Source organism: Paracoccidioides lutzii, assembly GCF_000150705.2.
Source record: "Paracoccidioides lutzii Pb01 unplaced genomic scaffold supercont2.10, whole genome shotgun sequence".
Classification (NCBI taxonomy): Eukaryota; Fungi; Ascomycota; class Eurotiomycetes; order Onygenales; family Ajellomycetaceae; genus Paracoccidioides; species Paracoccidioides lutzii.
The window spans coordinates 388037-406855 of record NW_015440956.1 but is presented as its reverse complement, the minus strand read 5'-3'; the positions used below and the strand labels follow the sequence as shown (position 1 = coordinate 406855).

At 35.3% G+C, this 18819-nt stretch overlaps 1 protein-coding gene across 1 annotated transcript; it reads left to right on the top strand.

Annotated features, from left to right (window-relative positions):
• Positions 1-577: 577 nt before the first annotated feature.
• PAAG_04142 (NAD-dependent 15-hydroxyprostaglandin dehydrogenase) lies at positions 578-1650 on the top strand (the record flags this gene model as incomplete). Its single annotated transcript, XM_002793824.1, has 3 exons — positions 578-629; positions 691-932; positions 1000-1650. 3 exons carry the CDS (start codon positions 578-580, stop codon positions 1648-1650), a joined length of 945 nt encoding a protein of 314 aa, XP_002793870.1.
• Between the last annotated feature and the right edge of the window lie 17169 nt (positions 1651-18819).

The following is an 18819-nucleotide window of genomic DNA, read 5'->3' as shown; positions in this document are numbered from 1 at the left end:
CTCATCATTCAATCCCCCCGAACCCGCACCCCTAGAGCCTACAGTACGCTCAAGAACTCCACCAAGGTACAGCAATTGCAATACACTTGAGCATAGAAGAACAGGGTGCCCTAATCCTAGTGTTATTTAATTTAATTTAATTGGGAGTTGGTGAGCGTAGATTAGAATTAAAATCTAGTTGGTTGAAATATTTCGAATTCGCTGTTCGACTCGGTGAGTTAATCCTGGACCCTGCTTCAAGTGGAACCTAGGAACAGCTGGCAGGTTTCGGCGAATGTCCCCATTCCGAGGCTCCAGGTTGTTGCCATACCTTTTTATGTTCCCCGCTAATAGAGGACATGTCAGCGGGCGATGGCTGTTGAGAGGGGGAAAGGTAGATATATGTATATAAGGCTGCAATCCGCGGTTGAGGTGGATAGATCCATGGATATATGTATTCCCATACGTTTGATAGGTGCTGTACAAGCTGGACATATTTCAATATGCAGTAGAAGGGCAGCCTCACATATCTGAGAAGTTAGCTTTTTATTAGATCCATCTTTCTCCTCACACCTCCCGGAACAAACTATCCCTGATAATGGCCCAGAGCGTGAAGGGGAAGACCGCTATTGTGACTGGCGCAGGTTCGGGTAAGCTTCGAACTTCAGACTCTACAAGTATACCTCTAATATAGGCAAAATTCACACAAAGGCATCAATTTTTGCTTTGTCAAGTTGTTACTCCAAAATGGCTGTAACTGTCTCATTGCGGACCTCGCCCTCCGCCCTGAAGCACAGGTTATTGTAGATCAATACTCTTCTGCATCTCCCAGGGTCATATTCCAGAAAACAGATGTCACAGATTGGTCCCAGCTAGAGAAGATGTTCGAAGTTGCGGAGAAGGAGTTTGGAGAAATCGATATCGTTTGTCCAGGGGCTGGAATCTATGAACCGGTATGCCGACTTTGCGAAGCTGCAGACTCTTTGAACCCCGTTTTCATTTTCTGGCTTGCTCATATAGCCTCAGTTATTTTCGAACTTTTGGTACCCACCGGGCTCGCCAGAAAGTAAAGACTCGAGCTTCGGGTCAAGATACAGTCTGATAGATGTTAACCTGACCCACCCCATCCGAACCACCCAACTTGCCATCGCACGATTCGCAAACTCCAAAACCCCGAAATCAATCATCCACATATCGAGTATCGCGGCCCAGCTTCCATCCTTCACCACCCCGATGTACATCGCAACCAAACACGCGATTAGTGGCTTCGTTCGATCCCTAGCAAGACTCGACGCAATCGGAATCCGCGTCACTGCCGTTGCCCCTGGGTTCATAAAAACTCCGCTCTGGACCGAGCAACCGGATAAAATGCAGATCATCGACGAAAGCAAGGATGCATGGGTAACCCCAGAAGAAGTTGCGGAAGTGATGCTCGCACTGGTTGAGCGGGATCAGGTGAATGAAAATATTCTCGGTAATTCGAAGGAGGAGGGGAAAATGGTTCCGATTGGGGGTGGAACAATTCTAGAGGTGTCCAAGAGCGTTCGTGCTGTGCTGCCATTCAATGATCCGGGCCCGCTTGGGAGACCAGGGAATTCATTGGGCAATCCAAGAGAGGCAGAGGAGAGCCTCTTGGGTCTGGTGCAGTCGGGAAGCTGGGGGAAGCGGTAGATTTGATTTAAGCTACGCAATCAGAATAAATTATCACGCTTTTCGCAGGGTGCGAGTTTCTGGGAACGGGAATGGGCGGATCGTAACTTTATTCGGCAAATGCATAGGTACCTAACGGGGCTCATTTGCTGAGGTTGAAAAGGGATACAGTCGGGTCTATTGCAAACACATTGCTCTCCTCATATTGATACCCATCCCATGCCACACCAGAGACCGTCCGTATATGAATTTGAATGTTTTAATGAACGTGGAGAATTAATTCTCTACTTGTTCTTAATTAAGTGGAGGTCAATAACTAATTCTGTCAATGGACAATTTTGAATTATATGATTCTACTATTAATTTACACTTATATAAAATAGATGACTGGTAGTAGGTAATACTTTATTTTCTCTTCACTATAGCTATATGAATATTAAAAAACACCACTATATACTTATACTTAAAATATTTTTTATTAAAATATGATAATTATCATTAGATTTAGATTTATTTTATTTATTATATAATTAATAATATATTAAGTATAAAAAATTAAAATAAACAAAATATACTTATTTCTATAAATTTTATATTAACTCTATATAATGATGTGATGGTTAGTCAGTGACTGCTTTTGACTGTTTTCACAGCTGCTTTTGACCTCCTGCTAATCACTCAACCTCAATCTGTCAGGCCTATCCGCCTTCTTACGTAATCCGCACTGTATATAACTTCTGTGTAGCTAGTGATCACCTCATAATCAATCAAGCAATCTATCCTTGACAGGTTATGAGACCTGTTTTGCGCAAATAACTGCCAATTCAGGGAATTCTTGTCAAATATAGTGTATATCAATCACTGCTCACTTCATTCAATATAATATTGTCTTATTTTGTGTCAATTGATTAATTTGACACATTCTTATATTATTATTATTTTTTCTGTGTTCAATCTGTTCACTTAGTGAGTGAAAGAAAAATCTGCAACTTGCTAATTTTTCAGCAACTGATCACACAAGAACACATCAATCTGCTCAATCAAGCTTATAGATAAGAATCTCACTGAATAAGATTACTCCATTAGAAAGAAGATTAATATGACATGGCAGAATGTATGATGACTCACTCATGATCATGATCAAGTCAATTCAGTCAATCTGATCAATCTGAAAATGATCAGAAGGCCCTGAGCTCACTGACCCCCTCAGGAGTATTTAGAAGTTTCAACATTGAACCTCCCAGAACACTCAATTGGCAAGCTGGACTGATTACAGCCCCTATCACAGTAAGGTCAGTCCGCCTATGTCATGTCAAATATGCTGACCTGACTTCTTCAGAAGATGAGGTGGAGATGTCTGTGATGATCTCTAATTCATTATCAACAACTGACTCTGAAGAATTGTAACTGAGGAAATTGAATTTTGAATGTTAAAAGATTGATTTAGAACTTCAAAAAGAGAGGCACAAAGAATTGCAGCTTCAACTTCAATTGAAGAGGCTCCACACTCAGATTGACAGGGCTGCAATGCCTGCAAATTCACTGACAGGTCAAATGTCAGCATGAGATCTGAACTTGAGGTTCTGAATGCAATATAATCTCTATGACCTGGATAGCTATGTCAGCAAGGCAATCAGCCAGTTCAAACAGAATACTAAATATGCTATCAAGCTGAATGCTCTGGTCAGATCTTTGAATTATCTCTCCTGGCATGTGAATATGAAGGCCAAGCTAATTGACACTCAATGCTGGGTTATATTGGAGGAAAAGCAAGTCAAAAACCCTGATGAGAATCTCAAATGAGCTTCTTTTTGAAAGGCCAAAAATCACTGACTTTACACATTCATTTTGAACACATTGGCAGCCAGCATTAGGCTTCATTTTAATAAGTATGATGAGGGCAGGATCACTTATTCTCTTTGACATGCAGTTGAGGAGGAGTTCTTCATCTCAAGAACACAGCTCTGCAGGGAAGCAGTCCTGGTATTTACATCAATGAGTGATGTTCAAGTCACTGACATACACATGTTTTTCAATAAGTTCAATGACATTACTATGAAATTGGAAATACTCAATATCTTACTGTCAAATGACATGGTATTCCACATGTTCTATTCTGCACTTCTCAATATATGGTGAAACTACATGCAAAAGAAAATTGAAGAGGTACAAGAGTTCAAATCAAAATCTGTCATGTTGGATGTTCATTCAACCATGAAGGAATACACTCTTGATTGAATCCCTCCAAAGAGATCAAGAAGCCCACTCAGACGGCTAATTCTTCAGTCAATGTGACTCAGGCTGAAAACACAGCTGCAGGTTCTAATAATAGCAACAATGTCCAAAATAATTCAGCCTGTGAGGGCTGACCCAGGGGACATGAAGGCTATCAAATGAGCAGATGTTCAAAGTCTGACCTTTCAATCTGCTTGGAATGCAAGCATCATCATGGCAGGCTCTGCTGGGCAGCCAATCCAGATAGCACTTCTGAAGAATGGAGAATCACCAACACAGCAAGAATAGAGAAATATAATAATAAGAAGAGTAGTGAGGGCAAAAAGGCCCTGTCAACTGCAAATGACAGCTCTGAAATGTTCTAAATGGCAAATCTAGTGCAGATCATTGAGGTGCCTGTGTACTCTGCTGAATCAATCATCAACCCACTCATCATATGAAATAGTGAGGCTGGATGTCATATTGCATGTGATTGATCACAATTTTCCCAAATAACAGAGGTTAGTGGCCCTATGATTCAAGTGGTCAATAAGACTATCTTGAAGGTTCAAGGAATCAGAGTCATCTCCATCTCAGTCAGGGAAAGATTAATCAAATTTGATCATGTCTATTTGATGTCAGACTTATCTGTCAACCTCATATCTGCTGGCCTATTGGAGCGCCAGAGCTATATTCACTGTGATCTGCAGGTGGACATTAGAAATTACTTTGAGATAATAGCATCTACAGGAAATGACATCTTCTATGTGATTTTGAATTCTAATAATATATATGTACTATCTGACACCTCCTCTATGTTCAGAGGTATTATGAATGATCTGGAGCTTGGACCACTGGCATACTTGATGATTCTGAAGCTCAGGGTGATTTCAACAGATTATGATCTGAACACTGCATCACTGAGTTTTTTCAACTGCAATGATGTGGAGCAGCTGATTAACCTGAAGGATTCAGATACTAATACCTTCATTTTGTTCTTACCAACCTGCTTACCCATCATTATGCTGAAGCAGCTACTGATTGATAAGTGGCACTGACAATTGAGTCATATTGATGAGAAGAATCTAATTAAAATGTCACAGGAGCCCTGTTTTGAAATTATCATCATTGACTCAAAGAAGCTCTCATTCTGCACCATGTGCATTAAAGTCAAGCATAAACATGCAAGTTATAAAAATACTCTCCTACACTGTGTCACCTGCAAAGGTCTTAAGATCTGAGTGAACCTATTCAAAGGTGGAGAAATGCTTGGTAATGAAGAAGATACACCATCCTATGTGAGTAAGAAGCTCATGATAGTGATCACTGACAATGTCACATAAATGTGGTGGACCTTTCTATTGAAGTGCCACAATGAGGCTCTAAAATATATATGAATCTTCAACCAATTTATGAAGAATTTGCTCAATTGTGGTGTTGTGATTATTCACTCTGACTGTGATGAGTTGAATTCAAACATGGCAGCCATCTATATGATGAGTGAGAGTATTAAATGGGAATCAATCCTGCCCCATACTCTGCAGCAAGATGGTATATCCGAACATTCTATTGGCTTGATTATTGAAAAAGCTCAAATGTTATTAATAGATTCATCCACCCTCTCTCAGATGTGGGGTGAGGTGGTAATTGCAGTGACTGAAATGCTTAATCTTATGTCAACATCAGTCAAGCTCTATAATGATGTAGAGGATTTAGATCCAAAGTCAATTACCTCATATGAAGCTTGACTCAGGGTCCTGCCCTCCACACATGGAATTCACTGATGAAAGTGCAAGGCTTATTTAAAAATAGTGCTCAAGCTGAATATGAAGATGGCCTCATGATCACAGGAGCTTTTATTTACAGGCTATGATGATTTTACTAATTATAGATTGGTCAATCCTTCTAACAGTCATCTTTACACATCAAAAGACATGATATTTCAAGAAGATCTTCATTTGATGAATCCTTTGGCCCTGTCTGAGCAAGGTGTCAAGAACCTGTCTTCTGCTACCTGTGTGACTGTGATTGCAATTCTCTCCACCCAACATAATTTATCAACAGATGATTTCATGATGAATGAGGAGTCTCTACCTGCCCCCTTAGTATTTCTACATTCTACAAATAATTGATAAATAGACTATGAGATTACTGTGTGAATTTCAACATTTTTGGTGCAGAACACTACTGCCCTCTCAGAATCCACTTTAGAGATGAAGAATTCTCTAATGCTCACTGAGAATATTACTTCAGTGGGAGAGGCCTCAGTGAGAGATTTCACTTACAATTTAACTGACATCTCTGCAGACCCTGAGATCACTGACTTGTCAGTTCTGAAGAATTTCACCTAGGCTTGAGTGTCTGCAAATTGAAAATATTACTTTCATGCCTGCATTAAGGAGATTAACTGCCTCAAGCAGATTGGTGCATGGCAGCTAGTTGAAAGGACCTCAGATATGGTGATTCTACATGGTCAATGAGTGTTTAACAAAAAGATTAATAATGCAGGTAGAATTGATTGATATAAGACTTACTGAGTAATCTGCAGCAATTATCAAGAAAAGAGTGTCAACTATTCAAAGACATTCACATCAGTTGTATCAACTTCTATCTCTTGAGCACTTATGACAATCTCAGTATTCTGAGAATGGCATGTTCTGCAGATTGACATGGTTACAGCATTCTTAAATGCTCAGCTTCCCACCAATGAATATATATATATGCATCAACCCACTGAGTTCCGCGAGAGATGCAGCAATCTGGTATATGAATTGATGCAGAGACTATATGGCCTGAAGCAAGCAGCACTATTATGATATGAGAAGCTGCAAAAAATGCTATTGGAAACAGACTTTCACATCAGTTCTCATGACACTGATTTTTTCATAAATGATATCTGCAAGGTCTATATAATCATCTATGTGGATGATGTTCACCTATACAGCCTGAATATATCAGATATTGAGTGAACAAAAGCCCAGATCACCACTAATTATGAGATCAAGAATGTGAGTGATTCAAATCAGTATTTGAGTATGAAGATTGATTGAGATGCTGAATCATTATCACTGTCCCAGTCACTGTTCATAAAGAACCTGCTTGAGGAATTCTCAATGAATGACTGCCATCCAACATCTTCCCCTATGAAGGAGAATGTTGATTTCATGAGTGATAATGAAGAATCAATTACTTATACAGTAGAATTTACATTATGTTTCTATCAATCAGAGGTTGACTCTCTGCAATATCTCACTGTCAACACATATTCTGATATAAGCTTTGCTGCTGGCTTTTTAGGGAGATTCAGCTCTTACTCTACCTTGAAGAATTGAGCAGCATTCAAGCAAATTCTTAGATATCTACAAGGCACACCTGACATAGGTGTGTCCTATCAAAAAGACACAGATATAGAATCTGTGGTGTTCACTGATGCTGATTAAGCAGGCCATGATCTGGGTTCCTGCTTCACCATCAGATATGTCATTTATATGGTAGGGGATTTTGTTACTTGGTGAAGCAGCAAGCAGACAGGTGTTTTGAAATCATCTACTAAGACTGAATATATCACATTCTCAGAGGTCATCTATGAGCTTGTCTGCCTCCAGGAATTGCTGGAGGATGCCAGCTTCATGCTATCCTGACTCAATAATCTTGATGATAATGATGACCTGATCAAATCACCAGCCAATAAGCTGGTGTATATGATTCAGATAGATAATAAATCAGCAATTGAACTGGTCAAAAGTGAGGCTATTCCACACTGTTCTAAGCATATAGAGGTCTGCTTCCATACTCTTCAGAATTTTGTCTGCAAGAATGAAATTTTGATTGATTATATTCTGTCCACTGAGAATGCAGCAGATGGGCTGACCAAGCTGCTTGAGATGACTAGATACACCCTATGACAGCAGATATTAGAAGATGCAGTAAGCAGGCAGAAATGATTATATGAAGGAAATGACTGATTTTTCAACAATATGGGTTTTCCAGTCAAATTATGCACTGATACCTAGCTACAGGCTATTTTTTGTATGTAATCTCACATACAGTTACATCAGTGAGTGGGGGGTGTCAGGCCTATCCACCTTCTTATATAATCCGCACTGTATATAACTTCCGCGTAGCTAGTGATCGTCTCATAATCAATCAAGCAATCTATCCTTGACACAATCATTATGTGAATCTATCATCATGACCATTATCCTTCTCTTCACACCTTGTGATTTTTGAAGCTACTGCATTTTTGTTGCTTCTTGTCATCTTGCTCATTCATTGATTCACTGTCCTTTTTGAAAGAAGCTGTTTTTGATACTTCACTTTGTCAGTTTTAGCTTCACTTTTCTGAATCATGTTATTCTTTCTAATTTCAGTTTCTGTGTGGGGATGTAAAGGGTTAAGCTCTAAGAACTAGAGGCTAGTCCTCTTATATAACAAGGATGAATTGCTTGAGAAAGGGAAGAAAAGAATGAGATGAGAACTCAAGCTTAAGCAAGCTCACATAGCATGATCATGTGCACATGTATGAATGATAGCTAGGCTGAGTCAGCTAGCCAGAGCAAATCTAGAGATTCAATTTCTTATAATACTCCTCTTCTCCCTCTTTGTTGCAGGTCTTTATGACTATTTAAAGTTCTCTTTACACCTAATTTTGCCTGCTGAGAGGTCTCCCAAGTGTTCAAGGCCTTAACTTCTTGTAGAAGATTCACATCATTTCATGTAGGCTCAGTTCAACCTACTCATTTAACAAGGTATTGCTTTTTTCTCTGATAGATTCATTCACTCTGAATTTCCTCAATCTCAAACTCAGGTCCTTCTGAGATCTCTATAGTGAGTGACTGCCAGTCAGTTTACCTCTAACTAGGCAGGAGATTCATCATCATAGCATGTAGGAGCTTTACATTAAAGACATTATGAATGCTGAGTGAGATATTCAGTCAGTAAGTATGAAATTTTATCTTTTCTAGCACAGTATATTGATTGTATTTCACATTCAGCTTCTTGCACAGATGATTAGTTCTCATATTCTCTAAGCTCAACCAGATCTTATCTTCAGGTTGAAAGCTTGAAGCTGGATCTCTTTGTCTATTTGTGTATTTCTCTTGAGATTGCTGAGTATCTGTTATTTTTACTTGAACTCACTTCAACACTTCATGAATCTTCCTCATATAATCATCTGCAAACTCAATGGAATTATATGATGTTTCAACAGAGAGTGCATCAGCTATATCAATGGAGAAGATGTGAAAAAGATATATTAAAAAGAATGAGCTCACATCTGTTGAAACAGCATCTCTATTATTGATGATCAGCTCTGCTAGAGAGAGTCATTCATACCAGTCATCCTGTTGAAAGCTAATGTACTTGTGTAGATAGATTTTCAGAATCTGATTCATTTGCTCTGTAGCTTCATCAGTCTCTAAGTGATAGACTGTGAAGAGTCATCTCTTAATGTCTAATTTCTCACACATCTGAGTTCAAAACATGCTTGTGAAAGCTGATCCTTGATCTGACACTACCACCTTAGAAATGCTATGTCAAGGAATGATGTTGTGAAGAAACACTCTAGTCACTGTCTTTACATTAGTTTTCTTAACTACTTTTAATATAACTCTCTTGATCAGTCTGTCTGTTATAATTATGATGTTCATGTATTTTTTAAAGCTTGATAAGTTCACAATAAAGTCCATGAAAAGCTCTTGCCACATGCATTCAGGAATGGAGAGAGGCTTAAGCAGTCTCTGATGTCAATCTCTTCATGCAGTATTTGATCTGCAAAGATGACAGTTCCTGATCATTCTTCTCATATCAGTGACATAGCCTGACCAGTAGAACTCATATTTTAGAACTTCTGCTATTTGCTCTCACCCAGGATGATCAGTAAGAGATGAGTCATTAGCCTCATGTACTAACCTGGTTTGAAGAGGTTTGAAGTCTAGCACTTACTTACAATCTTGAAAGAGAAGCTTCCTGTTCTCATTTAAAGAGTACTCAGAGATGAAGATCTTAATGCTGAGTTCAGAAGAAAATCTGAATCTTTCCTCATGAAGAGTTTACTTCAGATGCTACAGAATCTTGTCATTTTTGTAGGCCTCATTTCACTGAGCTTGAAGAGACATCTCAGGTTTCACACTAGCAGCAGCTACTATTGATTCCATTCCAGATGCTAGTACATTAAACTTAAGTAGTTGAGCTTGCCTCTGCTTGATTCTCTTATCATCAATGTTCTATGACATGTTCTGCTCTCTTCACAATAGGATGTCTGGTTTAGTGTTCAACTTCTCTGGCTAGTAATCAATTCTGAAGTTAAATTAATAGAGAATATCTATTCAACATAGCTATCTTTCATTTAGTCTGTGTATAGTCATGAAGTATTCTAGATTCTTATGATCTGTGAGAATCTTGAATTCCTTTACACTTCATAGCTCAGCATCTCATTTCTTTAAACACTCAATTATTGCTAATAACTTCTTATCATAAATCTCATAGTTGCATTCTGCAGGTGAATGCTTATGAGAGAAGAAGACACATGAGCATAGAATGCTCTGCTCATCATATTGTAGCAGCACTTCTCTTAAGACATAATCTGAGAAGTCTGTTTTCAATATAGTCTTATGATCAGAATCAAATTGAAGCAGGATTAGAGCAGATATAAACATTGATTTTAGACACTTAAAAGCTTCTTCAGCCTTGCTCTTTCACAAAAAGAGAATATTCTTGCATATAAAAATTGTCAGTGAGGTCACAATCTTTGAGAAATCCTTGATGAATTGTCTATAGAAATTGACAAAGTCTAAAAATCCTCATATACTCTTAAGAGTAGTAGGTGTTACTTATTTTAAAATAGCTTTAACCTTCTCTAAATCTATTTGTATACCCTTGCCTGCTTCAATGATGAATTCAAGATATTTTGTACTATTCATCTTGAACTCACTCTTTCTGATGTCTGCCTACAAGCCTGCTTCCTGTAGACACATAAGCATCTTTTGTACATGCTCACAATACTCCTATAAGCTTCTTGAGAAAAATATCAAGATGTCATCTAAATAGACTGAGCAGAAGTTATTCAGATATCCATGTAATGCTTAGTTGATATATTTTTAAAATATGCTCAGAGCATTAGCCAAATCAAAGGGTGTAATCAGCCACTCAAATAATCTGTATCTGATTCTAAAGGCTGTCATTCACTCATCACCTTCTGTGATTTGAATCTTGTGAAAAGCTATAATAATGTCTAGCTTAGTGAATCATTTAGCTCATTCAATTCACTGTAGAGTCTCACTAATTAATGATAGAGAATATCAATCCTTTCAGATGATTTTGTTAAGAGCTTGATAGTCCACACAGAATTTTAGCTCACTTTCAAGCTTCTTTGCAAATAGTATAAGAGTAGCTGAAAGAGAGTTGCTCACTCTAATAAAATTCTTATCTAGATAATCTATAAGAGTCTTTCACAAAGTCAGTAGTTTCTCTCAAGATATATTATATAGTGAGTCTTAACGGAGTTGTTCTATGCTATTATCAGTCTTTTTAATTAGTTCAATCTCATGATCTCTATCTGGGTCATAAAGTGAAGGTAAAGTGTCGGTAGCTTCCTTATCAAATATGTTCAAAAACTCATGATAATGTTCAGGCAGCTTTTCTCTAGAGTCAATTTTTGATTTCACTTCTAGAGCCTTTTGAATGTTGGCCAAACTGACAGTGAAGATCTCAATATTTCACTTCTCTTGAGTGCTCATAAGTCTAGAGAAGCTTATGACAGAGATGAGAATCACATCAGCTTTTGCATTTGAACTAGACTCTATCTCTATACCACTCTCTTCAAATCTCACAATTCTTTGATGAGGGATCACAGTCACCTTTTGCTGGGCCAGCTAGGGGTTGTCTATATACATATCATGACCATATAACCCATTCATCATGTAGAGAAAGGCCTGTTCAATTACATGACCACCTATATCAATTTGAATGCCAGTCATCATGCTCATAAAGAGTCCCATAGAGTCTTCAAAGCCAGTCATTTTAACAGGGGAAATTTCAATGCATAGAAGCTTATACTTGTTAACATAGGATTGAGAAATAAAATCATAGATATTACATTCACTGTCTATCATTGCTCTAGTTGAAAAGGCATTATCTACTAGAGCATCAATAGTGAAGAGTTTGAATATCATCTTAGATTTAAATCTTCTCCATTGCTTCTTCATAAGCTCCTTATTTTTCTCCTTCCAGTGTCTTTTGATTAGAGCTACTCTTTTCTCAAATCCTTGCTCATATCCACATTGTTGTTGTTTAGTACCGGCTTGGAGATCACCTTAGCTATTGTGGAGGTGGCAGAGCATCTAAGAGATTTGAATGAGCAGCTCTTAATCATATGATCTTCAACTCCACATCTCAGGCACAGGCCTTGCTCTCTTCATTGATTAACCTCTGTCTGATTTATCAATTTGGTGTAGCAGGTGCTTAGAGTCACAGCACCAGGAGAGAGATCCATCAGATCATCAGTGAAAGCTTGAGACTGATTTCATCAATCAAGAACAGCATGACAAAGTGAAGATTGTAAATTAGATATTGTATAATCTGAAGAAGATCTGCTCTCATGATGTTTAGATCACTGTCTTAAAGTCTTAAGCTCAGAGATTTAATGATCAACTAATCTAAGCTCCTTGCAGTAATTCTTGTAAAGAGATGATTCTCTTACACCCATCATGCCTTTCTTCAGCTTCATGCTTAGGGTAGATTTCAAATACTTTTTTTTAATGTGATCATCTTATCTGTGATCATCAGCTTCCAGTAGTAGCTAATTAAATTCAGGTAGAAAGTCAAAGAGAGCTCTTCTACTCTGTCATAGATTGTTGAGCTTTTGCATAGTCTTTTTCTGTTGTGCAGAATCACTAAAGAGCATGCATGTCTGCTTCAGAAAGCTCTCTACTGTGAAGTTAATCTTGTTTTTATTATTCTCAACTCAGGGGTAAACTTGAGCTACTGTCATTTCTTTCAGTCTCAAGTACACATATCAAGCACATTTCTCATTATTACTTAAAACTTTCTCATTGATCTTAAGTTTTGATTGAAGCTTTACCTCTCACTGAGAGTAGTGCTTCAGATTAAAACCATCATACTTCTCATAGTCCAGTAGCTTGATCTTTGATCTTTTGACTGCAATGAGTGATTGCAGATTCAATTGAGAGAGAGTTGATGTTGAGATGTTCAAAGCTTGTCATAGATTAGCTATTTCAGCTTGCTAAGCTGCTATTAAATTTCTGTTCTCACACTGGACCTGTTCCTGCTGTTGAAGAAAGGTCATTCATTGTTGTTCAAAGCTGTTGAGAATGTTCCTGCTCATTACTTCATATTGATTCATTTGTGTATTTATTGTACAAGTCTGTCACTTTATCTTGTTCAGCTAGACATTTTCAATGTTGCTCATTCATTTGTTAGCACAATTGCTAACTCAGTCTATTCATATATTAGTGCTATTACTGAACTTTATGATGCAGAATTTAAGGCTCTCAATAGCCTGTCATATGTCAGCATGTTTGCTGAGCTTCATGATACAGAATTAAGGCTCCCAGTGGCCTATCAATGAAAGGAGTGAAGCAATTCATAATGTAGAGGATTAAGCTCTAAGAACTAGAGGCTAGTCCTCCTATATAACAAAGACGAATTGCTTGGGAAAGGGAAGAAAAAAATGAGATGAGAACACAAGCTTAAGCAAGCTCATATAGCATGATCACGTGCACATGTGCAAATGATGGCTAGGCTGAGTCAGCCAGCCAGAGCGAATCTAGGGGTTCAGCCCCTTATACATGTTGAATCTTCATCATATTCTAGTCATTTTCTCTAATATTGAAGCTTCTTATCAGAGATATAGCTTGCTAAAACATTCTTGACTTTTCACTTATTTTCTTCTTGTATCTTAACTGGTTCCAGTGTCTCATTTAGCTATTCTAGTAGAGAATCATTCACAGCCTTCTGTAGCTTATTAAAAGAGAATATTGAATAGATTTTTATATTGTTTAGTAATCTTAGTCTGTAGCTGTTGTCTACTTTCTCAATGATCTCAAAAAAGCCTTTATTTTGCTTATTTGTGAGCTTCTTGCTGGAGTGTTGAATTCTATAGTTCTTTAGTGACAAGAAGACTTTATCTCCTATTTCAAAGTTTGGCTTATAGCAGTGCTTGTTGGCCTGTAATTTCATGATTTCTTATATTTTTTTTATATTGTCTGCTACTAGCTTTCAGATTTCCTTTATTTGAATAACTCACTACTTGGTATCTTATTATTTAAACTTTTTTCCTCTAGGTAGTGTCTTAGACAGTGACTTTCAATTGAAGGACATTCAAGATTTATATTCATAAGCTGTTAGAAAGAGTGTTATTTCAGTTGATTCATTCATCAGAGCTTCAGTCACATGGTTTATCATTGGCAACTACTTATCCCAGTTATTCTGATAGTAATTTATATATAAACAGAGCTTGATTACCAGGTATTGATTTACAATCTCAGTCTGACCATCTGTTTGTGTGTGATAAGCTAATAAAAGCTTCAGCTTAACTTTCAATCATTTGATAAACTTATTTTAGAAGTCTAAGATAAATTGTGACTTATAGTTGATACAATTGAATCTGATGCTTTATAATATTTATAATAGTATTTTAAGAATAGTCTCACTCGCTCTTTAACATCTGCCTTTCTTATGATAAAAATAGATACAGACTTCTTACTTAGTCAATAGATAATCATCAATATTACATTATAGTCTTTTTTTATTATAGAGTCATTTATGAAGTTCATTGAAATGTGCTGCCAGGCTCTGCTGAGAATTGATAGTAGCTTCAGTAGTTCTAAAGTTTTATCTTGAGAGATCTTCATTCTTCAGTACATTATACAATTGTTCATATACTGATCAACATCTTTAGTTTAGCCATTTCAGTAGTATCTTGCCTTTACTAGTAAGTACAGCTTTTCCTTCCTAGAATACACTATAGATGACTATTTATAAATCTTTTTTAGAAGATACACTCAAAGAGTAGATTCTTTCTCAATTAATATCATTAAACACTCTTCAAAATACAAAAGTTTATCTATCAGCTCTCAGTACTATTCTTTCTATTATGCTTTTTCACATTCTGATCTCAGTGATTCTGTTTCTTTATTTTTTATCTTGACTTTATTAAGAATATATATATCTGCATTTAAAGCCTTGATCTTAATAGATTCCTTAATAATCTTTGAATTCAATCTCTCTGACTTGAGAAATAGTTGTATCTGAGTACTTTTACTATCTTTCTGAATCTTCAGCTGATTTAGTGCATCTGCTAGTGTATTCTGATACCTTAGCTAATACTGAATTAGAAAGTAGAATCAGAAGAGAAACTCTGCCCATCATACTTATCTAGCATTGATATTTTTAGTTGTCATAAAGTACTCAACAGCTCTATAATCAGTTAAGATCTTGAATCTCTCTGTTCTCTGAAGGTTTTTCAGCTCAACACATTATTCTATCAGTGTTCTCATAATTATTAGTATCTTTTTATTATGAATTTCATAGTTTCTCTTTGCTTTGCTCATTGAAGTAGAATAGAAGACAATTGAATGTCACTGCTCATTCTCATACAACTGAGATAGAACATCGGCTATAGCATTATCTGAGACATCGGTTTTCACCTGAGTCTCTCAATTTGAGTCATAATGATAGAGCACAGAAGCTTCAGATAGAGCTCTCTTCATTTGATCAAAAGTGCACTAGTAGGTCTCATTTCACTCAAAAGATTGATTCTTCCAAGTGAGCTTAAACAGTGATTTTATAATCTGACTGTAATTATTAATAAAATATCTATAAAAGTTGTAGAATCTTAAGAAAGATTAAACTTCTTTGACTGTACTAGACACTGCTCATCTTGATATCACTGCAATCTTTTCTAAGTTCACTTTGATCCTTTGATCAATAACAATAAAGCTCAAGTACTTTGTCTGTTGAATATGAAACTCACATTTTGAAATACTTACTTATAGTCTAGCTTCTCATAATCTAGTTAACATCTTCTTGACATGCTTTTTGTATTCTTTTAAAGTTTTACTGTAGATAAGTAGGTCATTCATAAAAGCAGTCATGAACTAATTCAAGTAGTCAAAGAAAATAGTATTTACAAAGTGTTGAAAGATTACTAAGCTATTATTTAGATTAAATAGTATGATCTTATACTTGTAGGTCTTATAACATATTCTAAAGATAGTCAGATCTTTAGTCTCAAGGTACATGTATATTCAATGAAAGCTTTGATAAATGTTCAATTTGGTAAAGAACTTGACTTCATTTAATCACTCTATGAGCTCATCAACTAGTGGAATTGAGTATCAATTCTTCTTTGAGATCACATTAAATTAGTGGTAGTTTATGTAGAATTTCAACTTGCTTGCAGTATAAGCTATAAGAATTGAAGAAGTAAATAAAGAAATCACTAATGAGATAAAGTCATTCTTTAAATTAGTTTCAAGATACTGCTTGACAGTTTCAAATTTCTTCAAGCTTATTTTGTATAGTGATGTATGATTAATAGTTTTATTTAGATCAATTCTCTTCTCAATCTCAATCTTATAGTTCACTTCTTTTCAGAAGAGTGATAATTGATCAGAAATAGTCTTTGAGAAAATATCATAAAATTTCTTATAGTCTACTGGCAGCTATTTATTAATCATCTATTCATTTTTTAATTCTGTATCAATAATGATCTTCTTTTTCTTAATAATTTTATCTATTTTACAAAGATTTAAAATAAAGACCTCTAACTTCTTACTTCTTTCATAATAATGAAAGATCACATTCTCAATAAATGTCATTCTTTGCTATTTGTTTGATTCATTTCTTCATTGAGTCTTTACAGATATTTTAACAATTTTCTACTTGAATTCTTCATTGATAAGTCTATCGCAGCAGTTTGCATTCTATTGATGATTTGATCTCACTACTGATCTTTTCAGAATCTTTTTTAAGATTATTATATTGTATTTTTCTGATATCTCATCCTCAATTATTTGTATGTTTGGTTAGACTAGGTATTGATTCTTAATATGTAGTTATATTTTCTGCTTTGCTAGTCAGAATCATCCTAGAATTATATCTTTGCTTCTCAGATTTATTATTAGTATCAGTGTATTGAAAAATCTTCAGTTATTTATTCACAGATACAAAGAGATAATTTTTGTGATTGAGGTTTCTCTTTATTCATTGAATCTCATAACCTGATGATCTTTCATCAGCTTCTCAGAGTTTATTCCTAAGGCTTTAATATACTTATGTGCAAAGCTTGTATCAATAAAAATATAGCATTTTGCTCTAGAATCTACTAGTGCTCTTATAGAAATAGCATATTCATTAAAAGTTACTTTGATATGTACAGTAAAAGAATTCTCACTTATTAACTGATTTATATTTAAAGTTTTTAGTATAACTATTTTATTTGAGAAGGAGGCTTTTTTCAGATTTAATCTTTTTTTAACTTGATAATAGCAGTCTCAGTATTTACTTTCTTTAATTCTATCTTTTACTTGTGTGAGCAATTTCAAGCTATATGATCTTTGCTTCAGCAATTGAAGCATTTCATATTCTTCTTTTAATTCTTATTCTTTAGTCTATTTTTGATTGTCTGTGCTAGTATAATTGAAGTTGATTCATAATTCTAAGATATAGAAATTCTCTCATAGCTATTTTAAATTATTAAAATTTTTTTATAACTAAGCAGTCTTCAGTTGTAATAACTCAATATACCCTTAAGATAGTGAGTAGTCTAGGTGCAAATATCTTAAATCTTTTGAAAAATGCTGCAATTGGTACAGACTGCTGTAATCATAAGTTGAAAATTAAAGAAAATCTTATGAAAAAATCTGCTTTATAATCTTTCTTATGAATCTGAGCTTCACTAGTCAGATGTAAGAATTTGATCATAAATATATAATATTCATCTTTATTTCTCATTATTAAATATCAGTATTTTATCTTTATATTTTCAAGCTTATTAATATTATTATATATCTTTTATAGATACTTGAACACTTTTTCAGCTATTTCAAACTTCTTAAAATAATTTTTCTTCATTATTGAAGCTAAGTATCTGACAGCTTCATCATCAATTTAGTTTTCAATATAGATAATACAGTTTTCTTCATTTGAAAAGTAGTTGATATTGACAGCTAGCTTATATTTTATTCAGAAAAGTCAGTTTTCAAATATCAACTCTTTTTTATTGATGAGATGCTTAGAGTCATCAAGTTTGACTAATTGTTATATTTATTGATTGTTTATTAGTCTGATTTGAGAAGTTAAAGAATTCATCATCTGCTGTAAAGCATTTTATTCCTCTATCAGACTGTTCACTTGCTGATCAAATTTACTTATTTGCTTTCTCTACTCATTTTATTCTGCTCTAACCCTTTCTAGAATACGTTTTATCTTATTTATAAGCTTAGTAATTTCTTGATATACCTACTTTGAGTCTTCTTCAATTATTTCAAAGAATTATTCTTTAAATATAAGATTTATTAGCCTCATATTCTTCTCAGTCAGGGTCATTATATCTCAGTCTGATCTTCATAAACTGTCAGATTCTCTAACTGCTTTTGATATCTTAGTAGTTTTTTTAGAGATTTTAAAACAAAAGTAAATAAAAATTCTTAGAGATTTTTTATCTAAAAAACCTGCTTTAAAAAGGACAAGAAAAGTAAATAATCTTAGTATTATATCACAGTTTCAACTAGATGCAGGTGAACTAATATTCAATTATCAACTAGATAAGCTATTTGAGTAAATACTAAAATGATTTCTAAAAGATGAGTTCAAAAAAAGCTCTGTTTATATAGCTCTTTTTCTCTAGTGCTGTTGTCAGATGATTACCACATTTACATATTATTTATGCATAGGGTAATTGTGAGGTTGTTTGCCATTACCTAGGCAATTGTTATTTATCAATCACCTCAGCCT